Below are 19,157 nucleotides of genomic sequence, written 5' to 3'. Positions count from 1 at the left end.
TAATGGTGATTTTTAAAGCAAGGAAGTAACTTTATTTATAAAATTTATAAAACAGAGTTACAGCAAGTTAAAGCATATAATAATAATTACTTACCAAGTACTTTATGTCGGATTTTTGCTAAGTTTAGCAGAATAAATCTTTATAAAATAACTTACTATAGTTAAATCTATCTTTTTATTTATACTTTGGTTGCTCCACTACCACCCACCATAAAAGCTGGAACGCCCACTAGTGGGTGGTAGGGACCAGGTTGACTACCACTGATGTATGTCCTCATGCCTCCTGACCATCCAGAGTACAATTGATTTATTTTAAAAATGTGTAAGGCAACATTAAAAAAAGGCAAATGTATGTTCTTGTTTCTATAAATTGGTTATCAAACAAACATGCCTTTAAGTTAATAAAACTGTTACTGGAACTAATTTCATTATTTGAAAAAAAAAAACTCACTCCCAGGGGTCTGCAAGCATGGAAAAAACTCACTACTCAAAGGGTTAAGGTATTTCATCAGACTCAATGTGACTTCTTCTTTTTATACTTAATTGTAGTACTTCTGTTCAGCTAAATTTCAGGTAGTTCTGAATGACGGTTGTTTTGTAGTTTAGTTATAATTTTGATGTGGTTGTGGGAGATTCCAAGTACTTCATTCCCATGCTGTCTTCCTGACTGGAACATCTGCATGGGCATAGTTTTACTCAGGGAAAGCTTGTGTTCTTAAAACATACCTAAAATATATTTAAACATATCTTTGTATATGAATGAAGTAGATGGTATTCACCATATAGTGCTGGTGCTGCTTCCTCACTTTCTCTGTTACGTCTGTGAGGAAATTATTTGTACAGAGACACTCAAGTGCACAGTGGTTAGGAGCTTGGGTGAGAGGGCTCCAGTGCCATCTGTTAGTTGTGTAACTGTATCTTACTTTTTCCTTCTTCTTCTTTCTCCTCCTCCTCCTCCTCCTCTTTCTCTTCTTCTTCTTCCTCTTCCTCTTCCTCTCCATCTTCTTCTCCATCTCCTTCTCCTCCTCCTTCTCTTTATTCTTATTCTTATTTTATTTAGTGAGAGGCAGGGAGGCAGAGACAGATTCCTGCATGTGCCCCAACCAGGATCTACCTGGCAAGCCCCTACCTGGTGATGCTCTGCTTGTTAGGCTGCAGCTCTGTTGCTCAGCAACCGAACTATTTTAGCACCTGAGGTGAAGCCATGGAGCCATTCTCAGCACCTGGGGCCAACTTTGTTCAAACCATTTCAACCATGGCTGTAGGAGGGGAAGAGAGAGATAAAGAGATGGGGGGAGGGGTAGAGAAGCAGATGGTCACTTCTGTGTGCCCTGATCGGGAATCAAACCCGGGACTTCTACATGTTGGGCTGACGCTCTACTGCTGAGCCAACTGGCCAGAGCTGTAGCCTACATTTTCAACTCCAAAATGGGTGTATTAGTTGGCTAAGGCTGAGGTAACTAATACCATAGAATGTGTGACTTAAACAACAGAAATATATTTCCCCTCAATTCTGGAGGTTAGAAGCCTAAGATCAAGATGTTATCAAGATTTGTTTTTTTTCTGAAGACCTCTGTCCTTGGCTTGTAGATGATCATCTTCTTCCTCCATCTTCCCTCTATGGGTGACTTGTCCTGATCTCCTCTTATAAGGACACCACACCTACTGGATGAAGGCCCACCCTAATGACCTCATTTTACCTTAATTATCTCTTTAAAGACCCTATCTTCAGATATAATCCTCCTATTCTTGGTTATTGGGGGCTAGGATTTCAACATGTAAAAAAAATTTTTTTTTGAACCATAACAATGGAGAAAATACTAGTCTCTATTGTCAAGAGTGGTTTTGAGAATTAATAGAGATAGTATATGGAGAGAATTAAAGCAGTTCCTGGCACATGATGAGTGCTTCTGAAGTGTACTATGTAAGGATGTCGTTACCCTACTTATATCCAGTCATGTCTACACTGGGAGTTTGTTGAGGGAAGAAATGTAGACATTGTATTATTTATTATTTTTTAAAATCTACCTGTACCTCAGGGAATATTCTCCGATCATAGGTGCTCAGTACATGTTTGTGAGTTACAGCTTTGGTCCTTACCAGCACCACTGGCACATCTGTCCTGCGTTCCTCTCCTCTCCTCCAGCCGGGTCAACATTCCACTCTTCCTCCACGTCTAGAATCCGGAATTCTACCTCCGGGCATGAAACCAGCCATTACTGAGTTTTCTTTTCAGCCATAGTGTGTGGGTTTTTTTCCCCCTAGGGAGATTTTGGAGGTTCCATTCACATAAAATTTCAACAATTGTCTTGATTCTGCACTCTGATAAACCTAGAAGACTTCAACTTTCAAACTTGTTAGCATGTATGACTCCCTTCCTAAAAATTCAGAGTTGAGCTAAAGAGAGAAGCTCCTTCTGCCCATGATCTAATATAGTTTGTGAATTTATTATGCTCAGGTAGGAATAGTTAGGTTTATTTCCTACTATATGTTCACTTCTGACATCCTCAGCCTTTCCATCACAATGCAGAATAAGTTTAAAGCAACCTTGCTCAGCTACAAAGAACCAGCTGCTATCTCGCTTAACGACAGAGCTTCACAACCTATTTCCAAAAATTGTGTTCTTAAGAAGCAAAGAAAAAACTGAATGGAAATTGGAGTTAAGTTCAGAAACAGGCATTAAAAGAACATTTCAAACGCGTTGAGGGAGAGGGATTAGGCCAACATAGAGATCCATCTGAGCTGACTGTGAAAGCCGTTTTTATTTTTTATTGCTATCCACATATCTGGATTGCTATGAAAAAAAAAAATCAGGGAGAATTAATTACCAGCAAGCTACACAATTAATTCTTTTTAAGGCATGCGACAGTTTCTAAAGAAGTCTAAAAACACTCATTTCATTGAAAAAATGAATTTCATCTCTTATGTCATAACTTTGTTCCCAGTAGAAAAGCCAGAACAAAACCAGCTTTTGTGAAAAGAAACACAGCTTTTATTTCATGGTGTTTCTAAACATTATCTGCCAAAATTTTATGGAACAAAATTGGCAATACTTTCTTGAATATGTATGTTGTATGTCGTAATAGTTTCAATTAGTTATCCTTTGCTATTTCCCTTTAATTGACTTTTAAAATTTTCGAGCTACAAAATAATGCATAAATACCTGGACTATTAGGACAAAAATGGAAATTTGAATAAACAAGGCTGGCTGATTCATATTCTCTATATGACTAACACAGTTGTCCTTTCCAAACTGATTTATTAGGTCTGTATTCTAGAGTGTGTTTTATTCTGCTCCAAAGGCTATTAATAAATTCTTTGATAGTGGCCGTTTGTTCCACACATCGTCCTTTGTTCAGGGAACCTAACCTGTTGGAATATTCTCCTATTGAAGAGTTTGCTCTGTATCTAGTGACATTTATCGTTATCTAAGGCCAGCTGCCTGACTTCTCTTCAGTGCTCTGTTTATGGGGTTTGAACATCTATAAATGGAAACACTAGCTAACCAGAAATTATCGCCAGGGCCTTCTGATAGTGTCCCAGGCTTTCACAACTTGGAATGTCGCGCAATATCTAACATGTAAGCACGTCAAATCATTTTCTAGACAGAATCTGAATCTCGCCTTTTCCGTCTCTCTCTCTTTCAACATGGAATTTGAAAAGCATGAAAAAAGAAGCTTATTAAATGAGAATTTAGAGAAGACACTGACGGTAAGATTTGTGAGATTTAGCATATACAGATTTATAACAGAATTGTTAGGGTGAAAAAACCATCTGTTACAGATTAGAAAAGTTGTATTAGGAAGTCTAGATTTTCATGTTTTTCTAGTCAACAACCTTGAAGTTAAGAATTCCATGGGCTTTCCTAAGAATAATAAAATAAAGTTATTGAAAAGTTTTCATGATTAGAATGTGGGCAAATTTGATTTAGTTAAATGATGCAGTTTACCTTCATTTTAAAAACCAGAATCAATTTATTTTGAACCCTTGTTGTGATTGCCTCAATACTGGGAAATTATTTTATTTATTGATATAAAGCTTACCAAATGTTCAAAGTCTAATTTCTCTTGGAAGCACTAGGAATAGATATTGAGGAAAAATATATAAATATTATAGAATATTTTACTGTTTTATGGAATAAGTTAATGAACTTATATTGTAAGGGTAATGTTTATGGAAAGTTTTTATTTTTTTGCTATAAAAGTTGTAAAAGTAACTTGACCTTGATGCTAGAAACTGAATGTCAATGAACTATAGTCATCATCTGTATTTGCTCAAGCATAAATATACTCTAACATTGAGTAGAACCATGGCTCACCTGATGGGTATAGGTAGCTAATTATGTTTGTAAATTTGCTGTGGCTGCGGAGTTTATGTTAGCACAGGGCATGGCTAATTCTAATAGTAGTTCAAGTAGCAAAAAGTAATACCATATTGAATATAAACCATGGTTTCTTAAACTCATGTGAATGTGTTGTTCTGAATGTCTGAAGTTGAGATTTATGTATTATTAATGTTATTAATACTGGGATTGTGAAAAGAAGAACTGTATTGGGTTAAAACTCCTAAAGTAAGTTAGAATTTCAAAGTCTTGAAGAAATATAGGGTGGGGCACAAGCCAGTTTAGTTGTGAGTACATGAAGCACAGAGTTTATTCTTATGTTATTATTTCTGAGTTATTGTATTCTTTTTCGTACAAACAACTATTAACCTATATTTTCCCTACCATGTATGCTGAATGAAATATAACTTTTTCTTAAAGGATTCAAGACATAATTTTGGACCAGCTGTGGACTTCTGTGCTACATGGTTGTCTAAACGTATCATGGCCCCAGATTGTTTTACTTTTTTGACTATTTTTAAAAGTCATGTATTATTGTAGAACTAACCAGGGGTTTTAAGTCTGAAAGGTCTGGGTGCGAATTCTCCCTTCACAACTCCTAAATGTAGGACTATGGGGTTTTATTTAAGCTTTCTGAGTCTCAGTTAGTGTACTTTTGAGACAGGAAATAGTCATACTGAATTTGAAGGCTGTTGTGAGGATTAAAAACTAGAACGTATGTGAAATCCCTAGGCTGAGCCAGTGATTTGCAAACTATTTTTGGGTTGACTTACTTTGAAAGTACACACTCAAAGTTTATTATAAAGAAAGAGAAAACGAAAAGGTATTTTAAAGTAAAAGAAAATTCAAATACACTAACCATAATAAAACCTTTATGGAACCAGGAAGCGAGTTAAGAAATACATGAATAAAGAGTTGCCATGTTTTAGTGTGAAATTTGACCCAGATCTTCCTGGCAATCTCTTACAGGAAGTTTTGCAAATAAAATTAGTGGACACATGGCAAGTGAACAAAAGTAAAAATGATCTCTTATTATTTGAAGTGATTTGATGTATAAACATTTCACGTTCTGGAAGGTCAGACTTTCTACATGCCGGCTCTACCTCGAATACAGCTATCAATCTAGAAGTGGGAAACTTTCCTTCAGGAAAGTAGTGCAAAATTTATGAACATTACTCTGGAGGAGAGGCCGAGGGCTAGCCTGATTAACTTCCAGAAGATTGGAGTATAAAAATACGGGGCAGATCAGAGGCATGAGAACATCCAATCTGTACTGAGAAGAGACTGTTCTCAGGGAGGGTGGGAACGCATTTAAGTTCACTATCAGGGGCGGTTTCCTGTACAGGCAAATAGTACTGGGTCTGAAATTTATGTGCCTTTCAGGTACAGGAATCCTGCTGGCACTGTTACCTTATGTCTGTATCTTTATTTCAGAGAGCTGGGGAAAAAAATCTATCTTTGAAAGTACACAATAGACATTATTTTAGTTCAACACTTTGGCTGTTTATATGAATAAACGTTCCAAAACTTCAACTCATGCAGCATCGTATTCCTTGCTAATGGCAATGTAATGGGATATGACTGGCTAGATCGCTGAATATAGTTCGTAGAGTTCAATAAGTTCTAAAAATTATTAAATTTATTTATTATAAAGAGTAAAGTTTATAAAATATGATTTTTAAAAGAACAGAATATTTTACCATTAGAATATATAAATATGCATATATTATGATATTGTTAAGTTATAATATGCATCTTGTTTGAAATGAAAGGTATATTTATAAAAATATTTATCATGAACAATGTTATAGTATATATCACACAATTAAGCAATATGCATGGCTGGCTTTATTTGAAAGATCTTTTTAAGGTGAGATCTATAGCAAGCAAAGAAAGCTGATAGTTGGCAGATTTACTTATAGATATGGAGAATAGACTGACAGCTGTAAAAGGGGATGGTAGTTGGGGGGCTTGGTGAAAAAGGTGGAGGGATTAAGCAAAGAAAATTATAGACAAAGACAACAGTGAGGGGATTGCAGGAGGGAAAGGGGGTGGGGGAAGGTGGAGGAGGGTAGAGGGAGATAGATGGTGATGGAGGGAAACTTGACTTGGGGTGGGGAACACACAAGGCAATATACAGTGTGTCCGTAAAGTCATGGTGCACTTTTGACCGGTCACAGGAATGCAACAAAAGATGATAGAAATGTGAAGTCTGCACCAAATAAAAGGAAAACCCTCCCAGTTTCTGTAGGATGATGTGGCAGCATGTGCGCATGCGCAGATGATGATGTAACACCGTGTATACAGTGGAGCAGCCCACGGCCATGCCAGTTGAGATGTGGACAGTACAGAGGAAAGTTCAGTGTGTTCTGTGGCTCGCTAAATTCGAATCCATGACCAAAGTGCATTGTGAATATCGGCACGTTTATAATGAAGTGCCACCACATAGGAATAACATTACTCGGTGGGATAAGCAGTTGAAGGAAACTGGCAGTTTGGTGGAGAAACCCTGTTCTGGTAGGCCATCAGTGGGTGACGAGTCTATAGAGGCTATACGGGATAGCTACCTAAGGAGCCCTAAAAAATCTGTGCATGAGCCCACATCGAACTGCACTGAATAGGGATGAAACTGGGAGAGTTTTCCTTTTATTTGGTGCAGATTTCACATTTCTATCATCTTTTGTTGCTTTCCTGTGACTGGTCAAAAGTGCACCATGACTTTATGGACACACTGTATGTAATGTGTTGTAGAGTTGTGTACCTGAAACCTATATAATTTTATTAACCAATGTCACCTCAAAAACTCAATAAATTTTTTAAAAAAATTCATCAGTTTATTCTACCCAAAGATATAGACAAAAATAAAGTAGGTTTCTTTACTATATATCCAATATGAATCATAGCTTATGTGGGTGAGTTAATTGCTACCGTTAGCTATTGACTTTTTTGCCCTGAATTTGTTGCTCTTCGGTGATTAAAAAGTATATTACTGGTTGCTTGACAATTGAGGGTGACAATTTATATCCATTCATCAGTAGATAATCAGAAAAAATGTACAACTCTCAAATCCTTGAAAATGTCCTAAATTTACCAATGCCAGTCTAAATTTCTCATATATTGATGAATAGCTTCCCAATTTTTTAAACATGAAAAAGAAAAATCAATTAGCATAGATTTAGAAGGACATTTCCACCCCTTGAAAAACCAGCATGTTAAGCCATGTTGAATATTTTAGTCGAGCCTGATTCTGCAAAATCAGATTACACTAAAAATAATTTTTGTAGAGAGTGGAGAAAGGGAGGGGGCTATTTTGTAACAATACAGTTTAGTTTTGTTGATTTCACAACAATTTGTGTTCCTGTTGAATGGATCTTCTGTTTTTCCGGGTCAGGCTTGAATGACTGCTGTATCATGTGTCTCACAAAATACATAAAAAGATGTTCTGGTCTAGTCTCAAGAACATTTATCAAACTCTGTGTAAAGAATACCCTATATAGTGTATTTCATCCCTTGGAGACTCATATTATATTTTAACATACTCAATGCTGTGAGGCACTCTGGAGGTTAATCTAGTATTTGTTAAGTTCCTTACCAATACAGTGCATTATAATGTGTCTAGTCAATGACAGTACATATTTTAAGTAGTGTTCTCTGGAACATTCATTAAAATAATGCGCCAAAATATTAATTGTCTGGTTTGATTTGTGAGTTGCATTTTCAGAATAATGATACACAGAACAATAAATTCAAGCTGGAAGTCATTTATTTCTATAAGATGAAGTTATTTCTGGAATAATTTAAAAAATAACCACCTTTCTATTTTGTATGTTTTAATAAATAAGTAAAATTAAGTCAAGAAATTCTGACTATTCTCCAAACCCTTTTTCTTTTAGATTATTAAATGCATCAACAAAGAATTTCACTTATATTTCCCTTCAACTGAAATTTCTTAATGAAAAGGAACAATTTATGTATTAATATAGGAAAAATTATCATGTACCTCAGAGCATTCTGACATAATACTGGTTTCTCTAAGAGATGATAAGAACAAGTAGATCTCATGCATAAATCTAATAATTTCTATCACATTTGCATAATATGTCTCAAAAGATAATTCTGTCTTCCCAAGTAACAAATATTCAATACCACAAAAATAATGCTAACAAGGGAATGTCATCCAACTCGTTTTATATTGAGGTTTGTTAGACACAGATCAACACAGACAATTTCTGAATGTCGTAAATAATACTTTATGAGTAAAAGCAACTGTCTGAGCTTGAGAAAGAAATTATGTCATTTGACATCTTTTCTTTTTAAAAACAGAGTGTATCTCAGAAGCTGAAAATATTTTAAATAATAAAATTTCTCCTTTAGGGTTTAAAATATTTTAATTTATTGTAAATTTGATGGTAAAAGACTTATTCAATGACATGTAAATATAGTTATGATCTCACAAAAGAATCTTTTTGAGATCATGCCATTTTATTTTTAATACTATAATAAAAGAGAAAAGAAATGGAAGAAAATACTGTAGATAAAATGTAAAAATACAGAAAATTATACATTTAAAAATTTTGTGTTAATTCAGTGAAGGGTAGCTGTTTAAATAAGGTTAAATTCATTATTAGGTCATAGCTTAATTAATAAAAATAAAATTAATTATTTACTAAGAAGAGATTTGTTGCAAACAAAAACATGGAACTAGGACTTTGCTTATAAATCCCAATGTTTTTATCTGATGACAAGTTTTTGAATTTGTTTTAGAGCTTCTTCAGAGATAGTGTCTATTAGGGAGAAATGTCCTCAGAAAAAGCAAAATGAGTCTTTCAAATCAATACACATTTCTAAATGCTTATTTTGAACAAGAGAGGGTACTGAGAGCTTCACTGGAAACAAACATGATAAAGTCTTGGCTATTAAGGAGATTATTATGTTTTGGTAATGTTTTAGTAGCTTCTAAAATAACAATGGTACATTTTAGTAGCTTGGGAATATTCTAAGTGGACAAAATAAAAACAACCCAAATTCATCAGAATGTCTTAACAAAGGGAACAATTATAGAACATTTTATGCAGTAACATATTTTACTTCATCATACTATTCACTATTGGAGAAGAAGTGAACCTGGTTGACCCATGAGATGGACCCTGGGCAATCAGAGGCTCCCCCCACAACTCCTGTCTTTGGAATGTACATTGTCCCCACCATTCCCAAAGTGTGAGCTGTTTTCAAAGACACAGCCATGAGAGAGTAAGGTATTGTTGAGAACATCTGGATGGCTTAGGGTACTGAACTCAGTTGAAACCTTTATATAAACTTTTGAGACTCTGGTGGGCAGGTGCAGAAATCTCGTTTTGCAGCTGTCCAAGATAAGCTTCATATGTTAAGTTCACTTGCTTGTTAAACCTACCACCTAACAATCTGGAGTGGCTTGCCACTTCTGTCTCTCCTTGCTCTTCATGTAAGGGGGCTGGTTTCAAATTTCACCCAGGAAGGTCCTACGTTTTTGAACCAACATCTGCATCTATATTTATTTTTCTAACTGTATCTAACTGAATAATTGGTTACAGGTATTTAGTAAGCAGTGAAATCCCTGAAGAAAAAATTTATACAGCTGTTTCTGATGTATTATTCAGAGATTATTTTCAGTATGGCTTGAAGGTTGTTTCTGACCTATATATAATTCCTGACAAGACAATATCATGTAATAAAATGAGTAGTAAATTTAGTGTCATAAGTCTCTCAAGGCAAGGTACTAGATTTATGTATCTTTATTTCATAATTGATTGCCCTGGATTCTTAATAAACTAATTTCGGTAATGATCAACATGAAGGAAAGATGGAAACGAACAAGCAATGACATTTCCATTTCGTTGGCATTTGTCTATTTATTTTGGAAACCTCTTTCCATTTCTCTGCCACTTGTAAGAGTGGACCAATGACATGCTATGTTCTGGATTTTACTGATAAAGTTACATTGAATGTCTATTTAGCTTGAGTGCTTATTTTGATGGTAGAGGATGTGTGTTCATTTGTCCCCAAACTTTAAGTCCCTTATGCTGCTGGCTCATGTTTGCTTTTAAGGGTGACACCATCATAGAAAGTGGCAGGCAACCTGGGCATCTCTAAGAATGCTGACGGTCTCTCTCACATGTTTGTGGTGCTGACTGTGCCTTCAACACCTCTGTTTGGCACGTCTCCCGGTGTGGCCCTTTCATCAACAGTATATTTTGAATTTATTATTCCCTTTTCTCCATATAGGGCCACAGCTCTATAATAAATTGACATTTAAAATACTCTGTGCAAATAATTATTAAAACAAACAAACAAAAAACACAGCCTGACTCAGTGGTGGTGCAGTGGATAGAGCATTGATCTAGAACACTGAGGACCCAGGTTTGAAACTGCAAGGCTGCTGGCTTGAGCACAGGCTCACCAACTTGAGCCCGGGGTCACTGTCTTGGGCATGAGATCATAGACATGATCCCAAGTTCGCTGGTTTGAGCCCAAGGTCACTGGCTTGTGCAAGGGGTCACTGGTTTGGCTGGAGCCTCCCAGTCAAGGCACATATGAGAAAGCAACCAATAAGCAACTAAGGTGCCACAACTATGAGTTGATATTTCTCATCTCTCTCCCTTCCTGTCTGTCTATCCTGATCTGTTCCCTTCTCTCTCTCTCAAAAATAAAATAAAATAATAAAATAAAATAAAATAAAATAGCAGATGCACTGTAGTGAACAAAATTTTATGGTTCATGCCTCAATAAGTATCCTTCAACTGAAATACAAGGGGAGGAAATTCAGAACTAGGATGCTCTGAAGTTTTGAACTCAGTGTTGCTTATAAAAGTTTAGTAAGATTACTCCTATTTCTGAAGGAGATAATAACTCTCTGAGAAGTCAATAAATTTGGTGTAGATTGATCAGTCTGCACCTGGTATTAGAAAGATCATTAATAACATTTTCCAAAGAATTGAAATGTCCGTCAAGCCTTATGAGTAATAGGAACATTCTGGTTTTACTCCAGCTGAAGATGTATAGTTGCAAACAGTAATTATGAACCTCTTTTGCATAAGCAATAACCCCACTCTAACCTCTTTCTGGTCTCCTCTCTGTCGAGTCAGTAACAAATACATTTTTAAAAATACCTGAAGAATCTGTAGCATGAAATTAAAAAAAGAGGGAGGAGATGAGATGCCATGGTAATGATGGGCTATGGGGATCAATGGGAAATTACTAATCAGTGAACATTGACATTGTAAGGCGCATAATTGCAGAGTAATGAGTTGTACATAATGTAGAATGGTAAATTGCAGGCTGCCGAGAGTGGAGAAATGAAGAATTAGGGTAGGTGAGTGCATACAGGTGTTCTGAATACCATCGTACATATCTATGGCAATTGAAATAACCTGTGCCTTTGAGGTAGGTGTGTGTGTGTGTGTGTGTGTGTGTGTGTGTGTGTGTGTAAGATGATGAGGAAGACTTCTTCCAAAGAAGTGGCCTTCTATCTTTTCCTAAGTGCCAGCCAGTGCAGAGTAAAGTATGTTGTACCTGAGTTTAGGAGACCAATATTAGTGTTAAAGTTGTGTTTGTGTGGCCTTTGACAGATAGTTAAACCTCAGTTCCCTTAACTACAAAGTAAGAGGTTGGGTTGGATTTGCAAACATTGCTATGCTCTTTTGAATTTTATAAGTCTGCTGAAACTGTCCTTTGGCTGCATACTTAATAAATCTTTTCCATGCCAAATAATGCCTGTTTGTACAATTTAGAAACCTTCAAATAGTTAATATTTTTATGTCATCACTGATCAAATATAGAAGTCCTTGTTATTAGATTAAACTTTCTTTGTAGTATAGAAAGTCTAAAGTCATGAGTTGAATTGTATATATTTTCTACCTTTTCCCTGAGAAGCAACTAAGATTTGAGAAGTGGATCATTGGTGAATATTATGGAATATATAAGTAAGGTATCCTCAATATTAATATTCAAAACAAAGCATTCTATTGTCTTATAACATTAATAAAACAAAGTGGATGCTGCTTTTTCATTAGGAATAAAAATTTAGAAACTATAAGATCCGTGTTTTAAATATTATTTCTCAAATTGTCTCCCTAACTCTTATCCATTCCCCGTTGTCGTTCCCACTGCTCGCTGCGACACACCTGACACAGATATCTTCGTCCCTTTGCAACTCTAATTTTAGTCCCTTTGCATCCCTGAAGGTTGAGGGGAAAGTGGACTGTGTAGAAATGGCAAAATCCTAGCTACCATTTCCATTTTTCTTATTCCTTTAAGAAAAATGAGGGCATGTTTATTAGAACCCAGGGACGGGAGGTGTAAGTAAAGTGAAACTGTTAAGGACCAAGATTTCTACTTGGTTGTTCAAATGACGTTCTTGAAGCCATCCAGCCCTTTGAAAACCACTGCTGATTAAAGCAGTGTCTGCTGACAATGTAAGTCTGAGACGCACTGTTGCAGTGGATCTTTTGATTCAGTTCTGTGTGATGGTGAATAACAGAAGGGAAATGGATTGCGGGCTTTAACTGAGCTGTGCTTTAACGGTGACATTTCTAACACTGTACGTGTGGTGAAATATTTCCTAGCTTCTGATTGTGGGAATTACAATTACTTACATATCTAGTGGTTCCACCCCAAGTACGGCTCCCCTTCGGGAATGACAAACAGACTGTTGTATTAGTGATGTAATTGCTTAGAGAGTCATAGGCTTTATTTTCTTACATGATCTTCAAAAATACAAGGAAGTGATATTTTAAAATGATGAGAGGTGTCTGTGGTTTAATAGCTGGTTTTTCTCTTTTATTTATAACCTAAAAATTCCTCAAGGGGACTTTCGTCAACTTCCTTCTCAGTTAATGGGTGTTTTCCTTGCATGTGTAACTTCTGCAGGAGACATCATAACCAGTGTGTTCTAAAAAAAAAAAGGCCTTGTACCTTTGTCAGGTGTAGCAATTCAGAGACCACCTCATGCTTTCAAATACTAACTTGATGACATGCATCTCCGGGGCAGATGAAAGAGCCCACAGGATTGCTTTTCTGAACCTGTTAAAATTTCTCTGGGATACCATGTCCTAGTGAGAGACTGAGGGAGGGAAATGTCAGCATAAATTAACAAGCTTATCACAGAGAGTTCTATTAGAATGTGGGAAGAAAATGTGGGAAATAAAATTTTTTCATTCCTATTTTGTTTTTCCAGTTGAGTTAAACTTTCAGTCTGGGAATTCCTGCATGTTTGGTTCTTCCATCTGCTTCTGCTCTTTCTTTATTCCCTCCCTCCCTCCCTCCCTCCTTCCCTCCCTCCCTCCCTCCCTCCCTCCCTCCCTCCCTCCCTCCCTCCCTTCCTTCCTTCCTTCCTTCCTTCCTTCCTTCCTTCCTTCCTTCCTTCCTTCCTTCCTTCCTTCCTTCCTTCCTTCCTTCCTTCCTTCCTTCCTTCCTTCCTTCCATTTCTTCCTTCTTTCTTTCTTCCTGTCTTTATTCATGCATTCAGTTTCCTATCACTCATTCTGGGAGTCCTTTGCTTGCAGCTTGCTGGCCTCCAGCTGCTGCTGCTCCTCTGCATGGGGTGTGGAAGAAGAAGGCAAAGTGAAGCTCAGAGATTGTCAATGAATTCTCTTTGCAATCCCACCACAGTCATGCCCCCTCTGGAGTTTGCCTTTCTTGACACTAGCGGGCCCTGCAGGGTTTGGAAAGGGGTGTCCTGGGGCCCCTTCCAGACGGTGGCTCTGCTTCATCTAGCAGCGCTTCTCCATCTCCTTTTGTCTTCCAGAAATTTATAATATGCTCGTTCATGCTGATGCTTCCCCCTGCCAGACCTCTTGTTGTTGTGCATGTGTTCTTTTAAATTCTTTTACTCTCGTTTTAATGGCATCAAGAGAAGGGTATGAGAGAAACTCAAGTTCCATCAGCCACCTTGAACCAGAAGCCCCTTAATTTATTTTTAAAGCTCTTCCTTAATGCTCTGTCTTTCACTAGGTGGGTATTGTGGAATATCCCTGTTGTTTATTGAGAGATAGATGGCATTATGTGAAACTGTTGCATAGGCTATGTTAAATGGCATGCTCAAAAATAAAAAGAAATTCTGAGCACATATGAAAAAAAAATTATAGCATTTTTAAAAGTTTGAAAGTTGAAATTAAGAAAGTTACAGTTTTTACCTTTCTTCTTTGTGCCAAAGTGACTTTGATGATTAAAGGCAAGGACTCTGGGATGAGGGTTCAAATCTAGGCTCTCGTGTGCTCAACCTACATTAGCTACAGTTTCCACATCTGTAAAACAAGATATGACTTGCCTCCCAGGGCTGTATTGTGGACTGAAATGGTGTTTATTCTCCTCAGACAGACCACATGTGATTCCAAACTGACTATTAGACCAAGGCAAGCATACTCCCCCACTAAGAAGTGGGCCATCATCAAAACTCTGTTAATTTTTAATTTTATATCTGTTCTGTGATGACAGACAGATTGAAAATAAGAGTGTTTAAAACATGACTTTTCTAAAAGATATTGTAGCCTAGCCTAGTGGAGAATAATTATATTACATGAATGCAAATACTATATAGAGATATGACTAAATTGCTAAATTGTGAGTTGTAAATAATTGGGGCCATACCTAATATGTGGCCTATACAATTAATAAAAAAATATACTCAAAACTGCTAGACTTATCAAGGCAGGATATCTGTAGGAGGAGAAGAATATAGGTAAGTAGAAGGAGGGTTATGGAAGGCATTCTAGGTGCACGTGTGTGTGCTTGTGTGCGCGTGTGTGTATATGTGTGTAAAATGTTCAAAAGAGGAACATAAATGTGTCCCTGGCCAGTTGGCTCAGAGGTAGAGTGTTGGCCCACCATGTGGATGTCCCAGGTTTGATTCCTGGTCAAGGCACACAGGAGAAGAGACTATCTGCTTCTCCACTTCTCCCTCTCCTCCTTCTCTCTCTTTCATTCTTTCTCTCTGTTCCTCTCCCACAGACATGGCTAAATTGTTTGAGTGCATTGGCCTCAGGCACTGAGGATGGCTTTGTAGAACCTCCACCACAGGTGCTAAAAATAGTTCATTAATGGGCATGGCCCCGGATGGGCAGAGCATTGGCCCCAGGTGAGGGTTGCCAGGTTGATCCCTCTTGGCATGCATGTGGGAGTCTGTCTATCTCCCTTCCTCTCACTTGGAAAAGAAGAAAAAAACCCATAAATATGTTAATGGCACTATCTAATTTAAAAAATTTTTAACTCCAGAAACTATTTATTCTGTACAGGCTATCATATGTCTCTTACTTTCATTTGGCATTTTTCTTCCTTGCATGTGAGATATTCTTTCTGAGAAAGGAACACTTTCAATAGTTTTTTATTTAAGAATTTTCCATAAAACATATAGTTTCATATATTACAAATAAAATTGTAAATACAACTTTTCTGAAGCATAATATGCATTCAGGCTATAAATATTTATATACTTTCTGGCCAGGTAATTTTACTCTAAGATTCTGTTTGAGGTAAAGAAATATACAGATATTTAGTTACAATGATATTTATTACAATATTATTTTTATAAAATATTGTTCATAACTTAAGTTCATGGACACAGTAGGGGAATTCCTGATCTATAATAACATAAAAGGAAATTTAAGGGTAGTGATATAGTGGACAATATACTCTCTTTTCTTCCATAAAAATACAGGTGTTATGCCAAAAGGAACAATTTTTTTTACGGACCCTCTATGTTGGCAGAACATTAACATACAAATCAGTGAATATGCTTGTGTAGCACATCTGTTATAGCTACCTCATAGAATTTTAATAGTCCGAATAAAGGCAAAATTACCATGAGTTAAATTGTATATTTAGTTTTATTGACATTTCATATAGCTCACAATGACTTTTTTTTTTCATAACAACCTCACATTTTTATGATCCTGCTGAATTGATGAGACTTTTATCAGAGAATAATACAAAGTAAGCTGATATTCGGTGCTTTATTCTTCATCTGAGAGCAGATTTATAGATATCTTGAGTGCTTTTCATCCTTGCCTAAGCAGCCCTGGCCACCAGCAGACTGCAGATCCTTCGAGGTGAGGAACTTAGTTTTCCTGGCACCTGGGGCTGTGCATGCTACATGCAAGTGGAACTCAGTAAACCTTGTTCAAACTGCACAGGCCTGGCTTCTGCCTGTGTCTCTATGTGTGCCTGTGTGCCACACTTGATCTGACTTGCTAAGTGGCAGGGATCCCTAACTAAGCCTACACTGAATTCACCTTAACGTTCAGCCACACCTGATGAAGCTGATAGTTTGGTACTTGCAAAGGATTTTAAAGGGGCATTGAAGAGCCTCCGAGGCAGAGACTCATCCCCTGGTCCCGAGGGGGGGGGGGGAACAGATGAGACGCTTATGTTGTTTGTTCAGAGAAAATGGAAGACCCTGAGTATGGCAGGCTGCCTCCCCTCCTGCTTGACTTCTAACTCAGCCTCGTCAGTTTGCTTGTGAGTGAAAACAAAAAGAATTGTCTTCATGAAATCTTGGAGCAATGTGAAAAACACTGTGTGCCCATGTGCTTGGTGCTAGCAGCTTCAGCAGAGATCAGCATCCTCAACCCGGAGCCCTGGACACTTTGGTGTGTCTGTCGGCAGGTAGCCATGGAGCGGGCAACAGAATTGCAGATGGACATGGATGGTAGCAAGCCGGAATGCGACAGGAGGAAAATGGCAGACTCCATACTTATTAGCCAAAGTGGGCAGACTCCATACTTATTAGCCAAAGTACTAGTTCACAGAGCAATGAAATAACTTTAGAGACTGTGGAACTTTCTCATAGTGGGTAAAAGTAGAGCCTTAGAGATACTATTTTTAGTTCCATTTTCTTTCTTTCTTTCTTTCTTTCTTTCTTTCTTTCTTTCTTTCTTTCTTTCTTTCTTTCTTTCTTTCTTTCTTTCTTTCTTTCTCTCTCTCTCTCTCTCTCTCTCTCTCTCTTTCTTTCTTTCCTTCTTTCTTTCCTTCTTTCTTTCTTTCTTTTATTTATTTATTTTTTCTGTATTTTTCTGAAGCTGGAAACGGGGAGAGACAGACAGACTTCCGCATGTGCCCGACCGGGATCCACCCGGCACGCCCACCAGGGGGGAGCGATGCTCTGCCCACCAGGGGGCGATGCTCTGCCCCTCCAGGCGTGGCTCTGCTGCGACCAGAGCCACTCTAGCGCCTGGGGCAGAGGCCAAGGAGCCATCCCCAGCGCCCGGGCCATCTTTGCTCCAATGGAGCCTTGGCTGCGGGAGGGGAAGAAAGAGACAGAGAGGAAGGGGGGGGGGTGGAGAAGCAAATGGGCGCTTCTCCTATGTGCCCTGGCCGGGAATCGAACCCGGGTCCCCCGCACGCCAGGCCGACGCTCTACCGCTCAGCCAACTGGCCAGGGCCTAGTTCCATTTTCAATGATTAATTTTTACCTTGTTTTTGTCCCAGAAATAGGTTATATCTACAATGTCCTTGCAAAAATTAAGTACTACAAAAGTGGTGTTTAGTATTAGATATTTTCAGATATTTAGAAACTCTTTCTGACTGGCAGTGACAATTAATGAGATATTTAGGAAATCAATAATAATCTGAATTACCCTTTGAGGATTTTAATGTGTATTTTTGAGTTTCTATTTTGCTTAGATGCTTTATCTCACCCTCCTGAATTTCGGTGCGAGAGGGAGGTTTTCCTGTATCATACACTGCAGTAGCAACTGTAGAGGGTGCAGGAGGTAGAGCAGAGTACTTGAGATATCTGGAATTTTTGTGCACTTGATTTTGGTTTGTTTTTATAATACTTGAGATGTAAAAGTGATTGTTTTTGGTTTCCTCATGTACAGTAGTCTCCCCTAATCTGTAGTTTTGCTTTCTGTAGTTTCGGTTACCCACAGTCAACCATGGTTCAAAAATATTAAGTGGAAACTTAAAGAAATAAACAACTCATAAGGTTTCAATTGCTTGCCATTCTAAGTAGCATGAGGAAATCTTGCACAGGCCCTAGAGGTGACTCATCCCTTCGTCCAGAGTTTGCATGCTCAGACATTCCCCACTGGTAGTCATGTTAGTAGCCCTCTTGATTATCTTGTAGACTGTGGCGGGATTACAGGGCTTTTGTTCATATAACCCTGATTTTACTCAATGACCCAAAGTGCAAGAGGAGTCCTGCTGGCGATTCAGATATGCCAGAGAAAAGCTGTAAAATGCTTCTGTTCAATAAAAAAGATAAATATTATAAAATAAGACATTTTGAGAGAGACCATATTTACAAATTTTTATTGCAGTATATTGTTGTAATTGTTCTATTTTATTATCAGTTATTTTTGTTAGTTCTTTATTGTGCCTGATATATAAATTAAACTGTACCACAGGTATCTATGTATAAGAAAAAGCATAGTATATATTGTGCTTGGTATTTTCTGCAGTTTGAGAGGCTACTGTGGGTCTTGGAACATATCCCTCACAGATAAGGGGGAACTACTGTATTTAAAGTTCTCAGTACAATTTTAATTAATTAATTAATTAATTTTTAGCAAGACACACACACATAGACAGGAAGGGAGAGAGATGAGAAGTATCAACTTGTAGTTGTTCATTGATAGCTTTCTCATATGTGCATTAACCAGGGGGCTCCAGCTGAGCCAGTGACCCTTGCTCAAGCCAGTGACCTTTGAGCTCAAGCCAGTGGCCATGGGGTCATGTTTATGATTCCACGCTCAAGATAGCAACCCTGTGCTCAAGCTCGTGAGCCTGAATTCAATCTGGAGGAGTCCATGCTCAAGCCAGTGACCTTGAGGTTTTGAACCTG

General features: G+C 37.6%; 1 protein-coding gene across 12 annotated transcripts in view; it reads left to right on the top strand.

Moving 5' to 3' along the window:
- Nucleotides 1-19,157, top strand: part of MLIP (muscular LMNA interacting protein) — a 270,123-nt gene that overhangs the window by 4,003 nt on the left and 246,963 nt on the right. For 7 of the 12 annotated variants that reach the window (XM_066359158.1, XM_066359156.1, XM_066359167.1 and 4 more), the window contains exon 1: nt 3,558-3,711. The exons of 1 other annotated variant lie outside the window; for it this stretch is intronic. In XM_066359158.1, the coding sequence (XP_066215255.1) occupies nt 3,649-3,711 (63 nt within the window). In that variant the 5' untranslated portion in view covers nt 3,558-3,648. Of the gene's footprint in view, nt 1-3,554; nt 3,712-19,157 lie in introns of those variants that run through there. 4 more of the 12 variants (XM_066359164.1, XM_066359163.1, XM_066359161.1 and 1 more) reach the window with 3 other exon arrangements.

Source organism: Saccopteryx leptura, chromosome 1 (assembly GCF_036850995.1).
Source record: "Saccopteryx leptura isolate mSacLep1 chromosome 1, mSacLep1_pri_phased_curated, whole genome shotgun sequence".
NCBI classification, from domain to species: domain Eukaryota; kingdom Metazoa; phylum Chordata; class Mammalia; order Chiroptera; family Emballonuridae; genus Saccopteryx; species Saccopteryx leptura.
The sequence above is the reverse complement of the archived record's forward strand: the minus strand, read 5'-3'. Positions and strand labels throughout refer to the sequence as shown.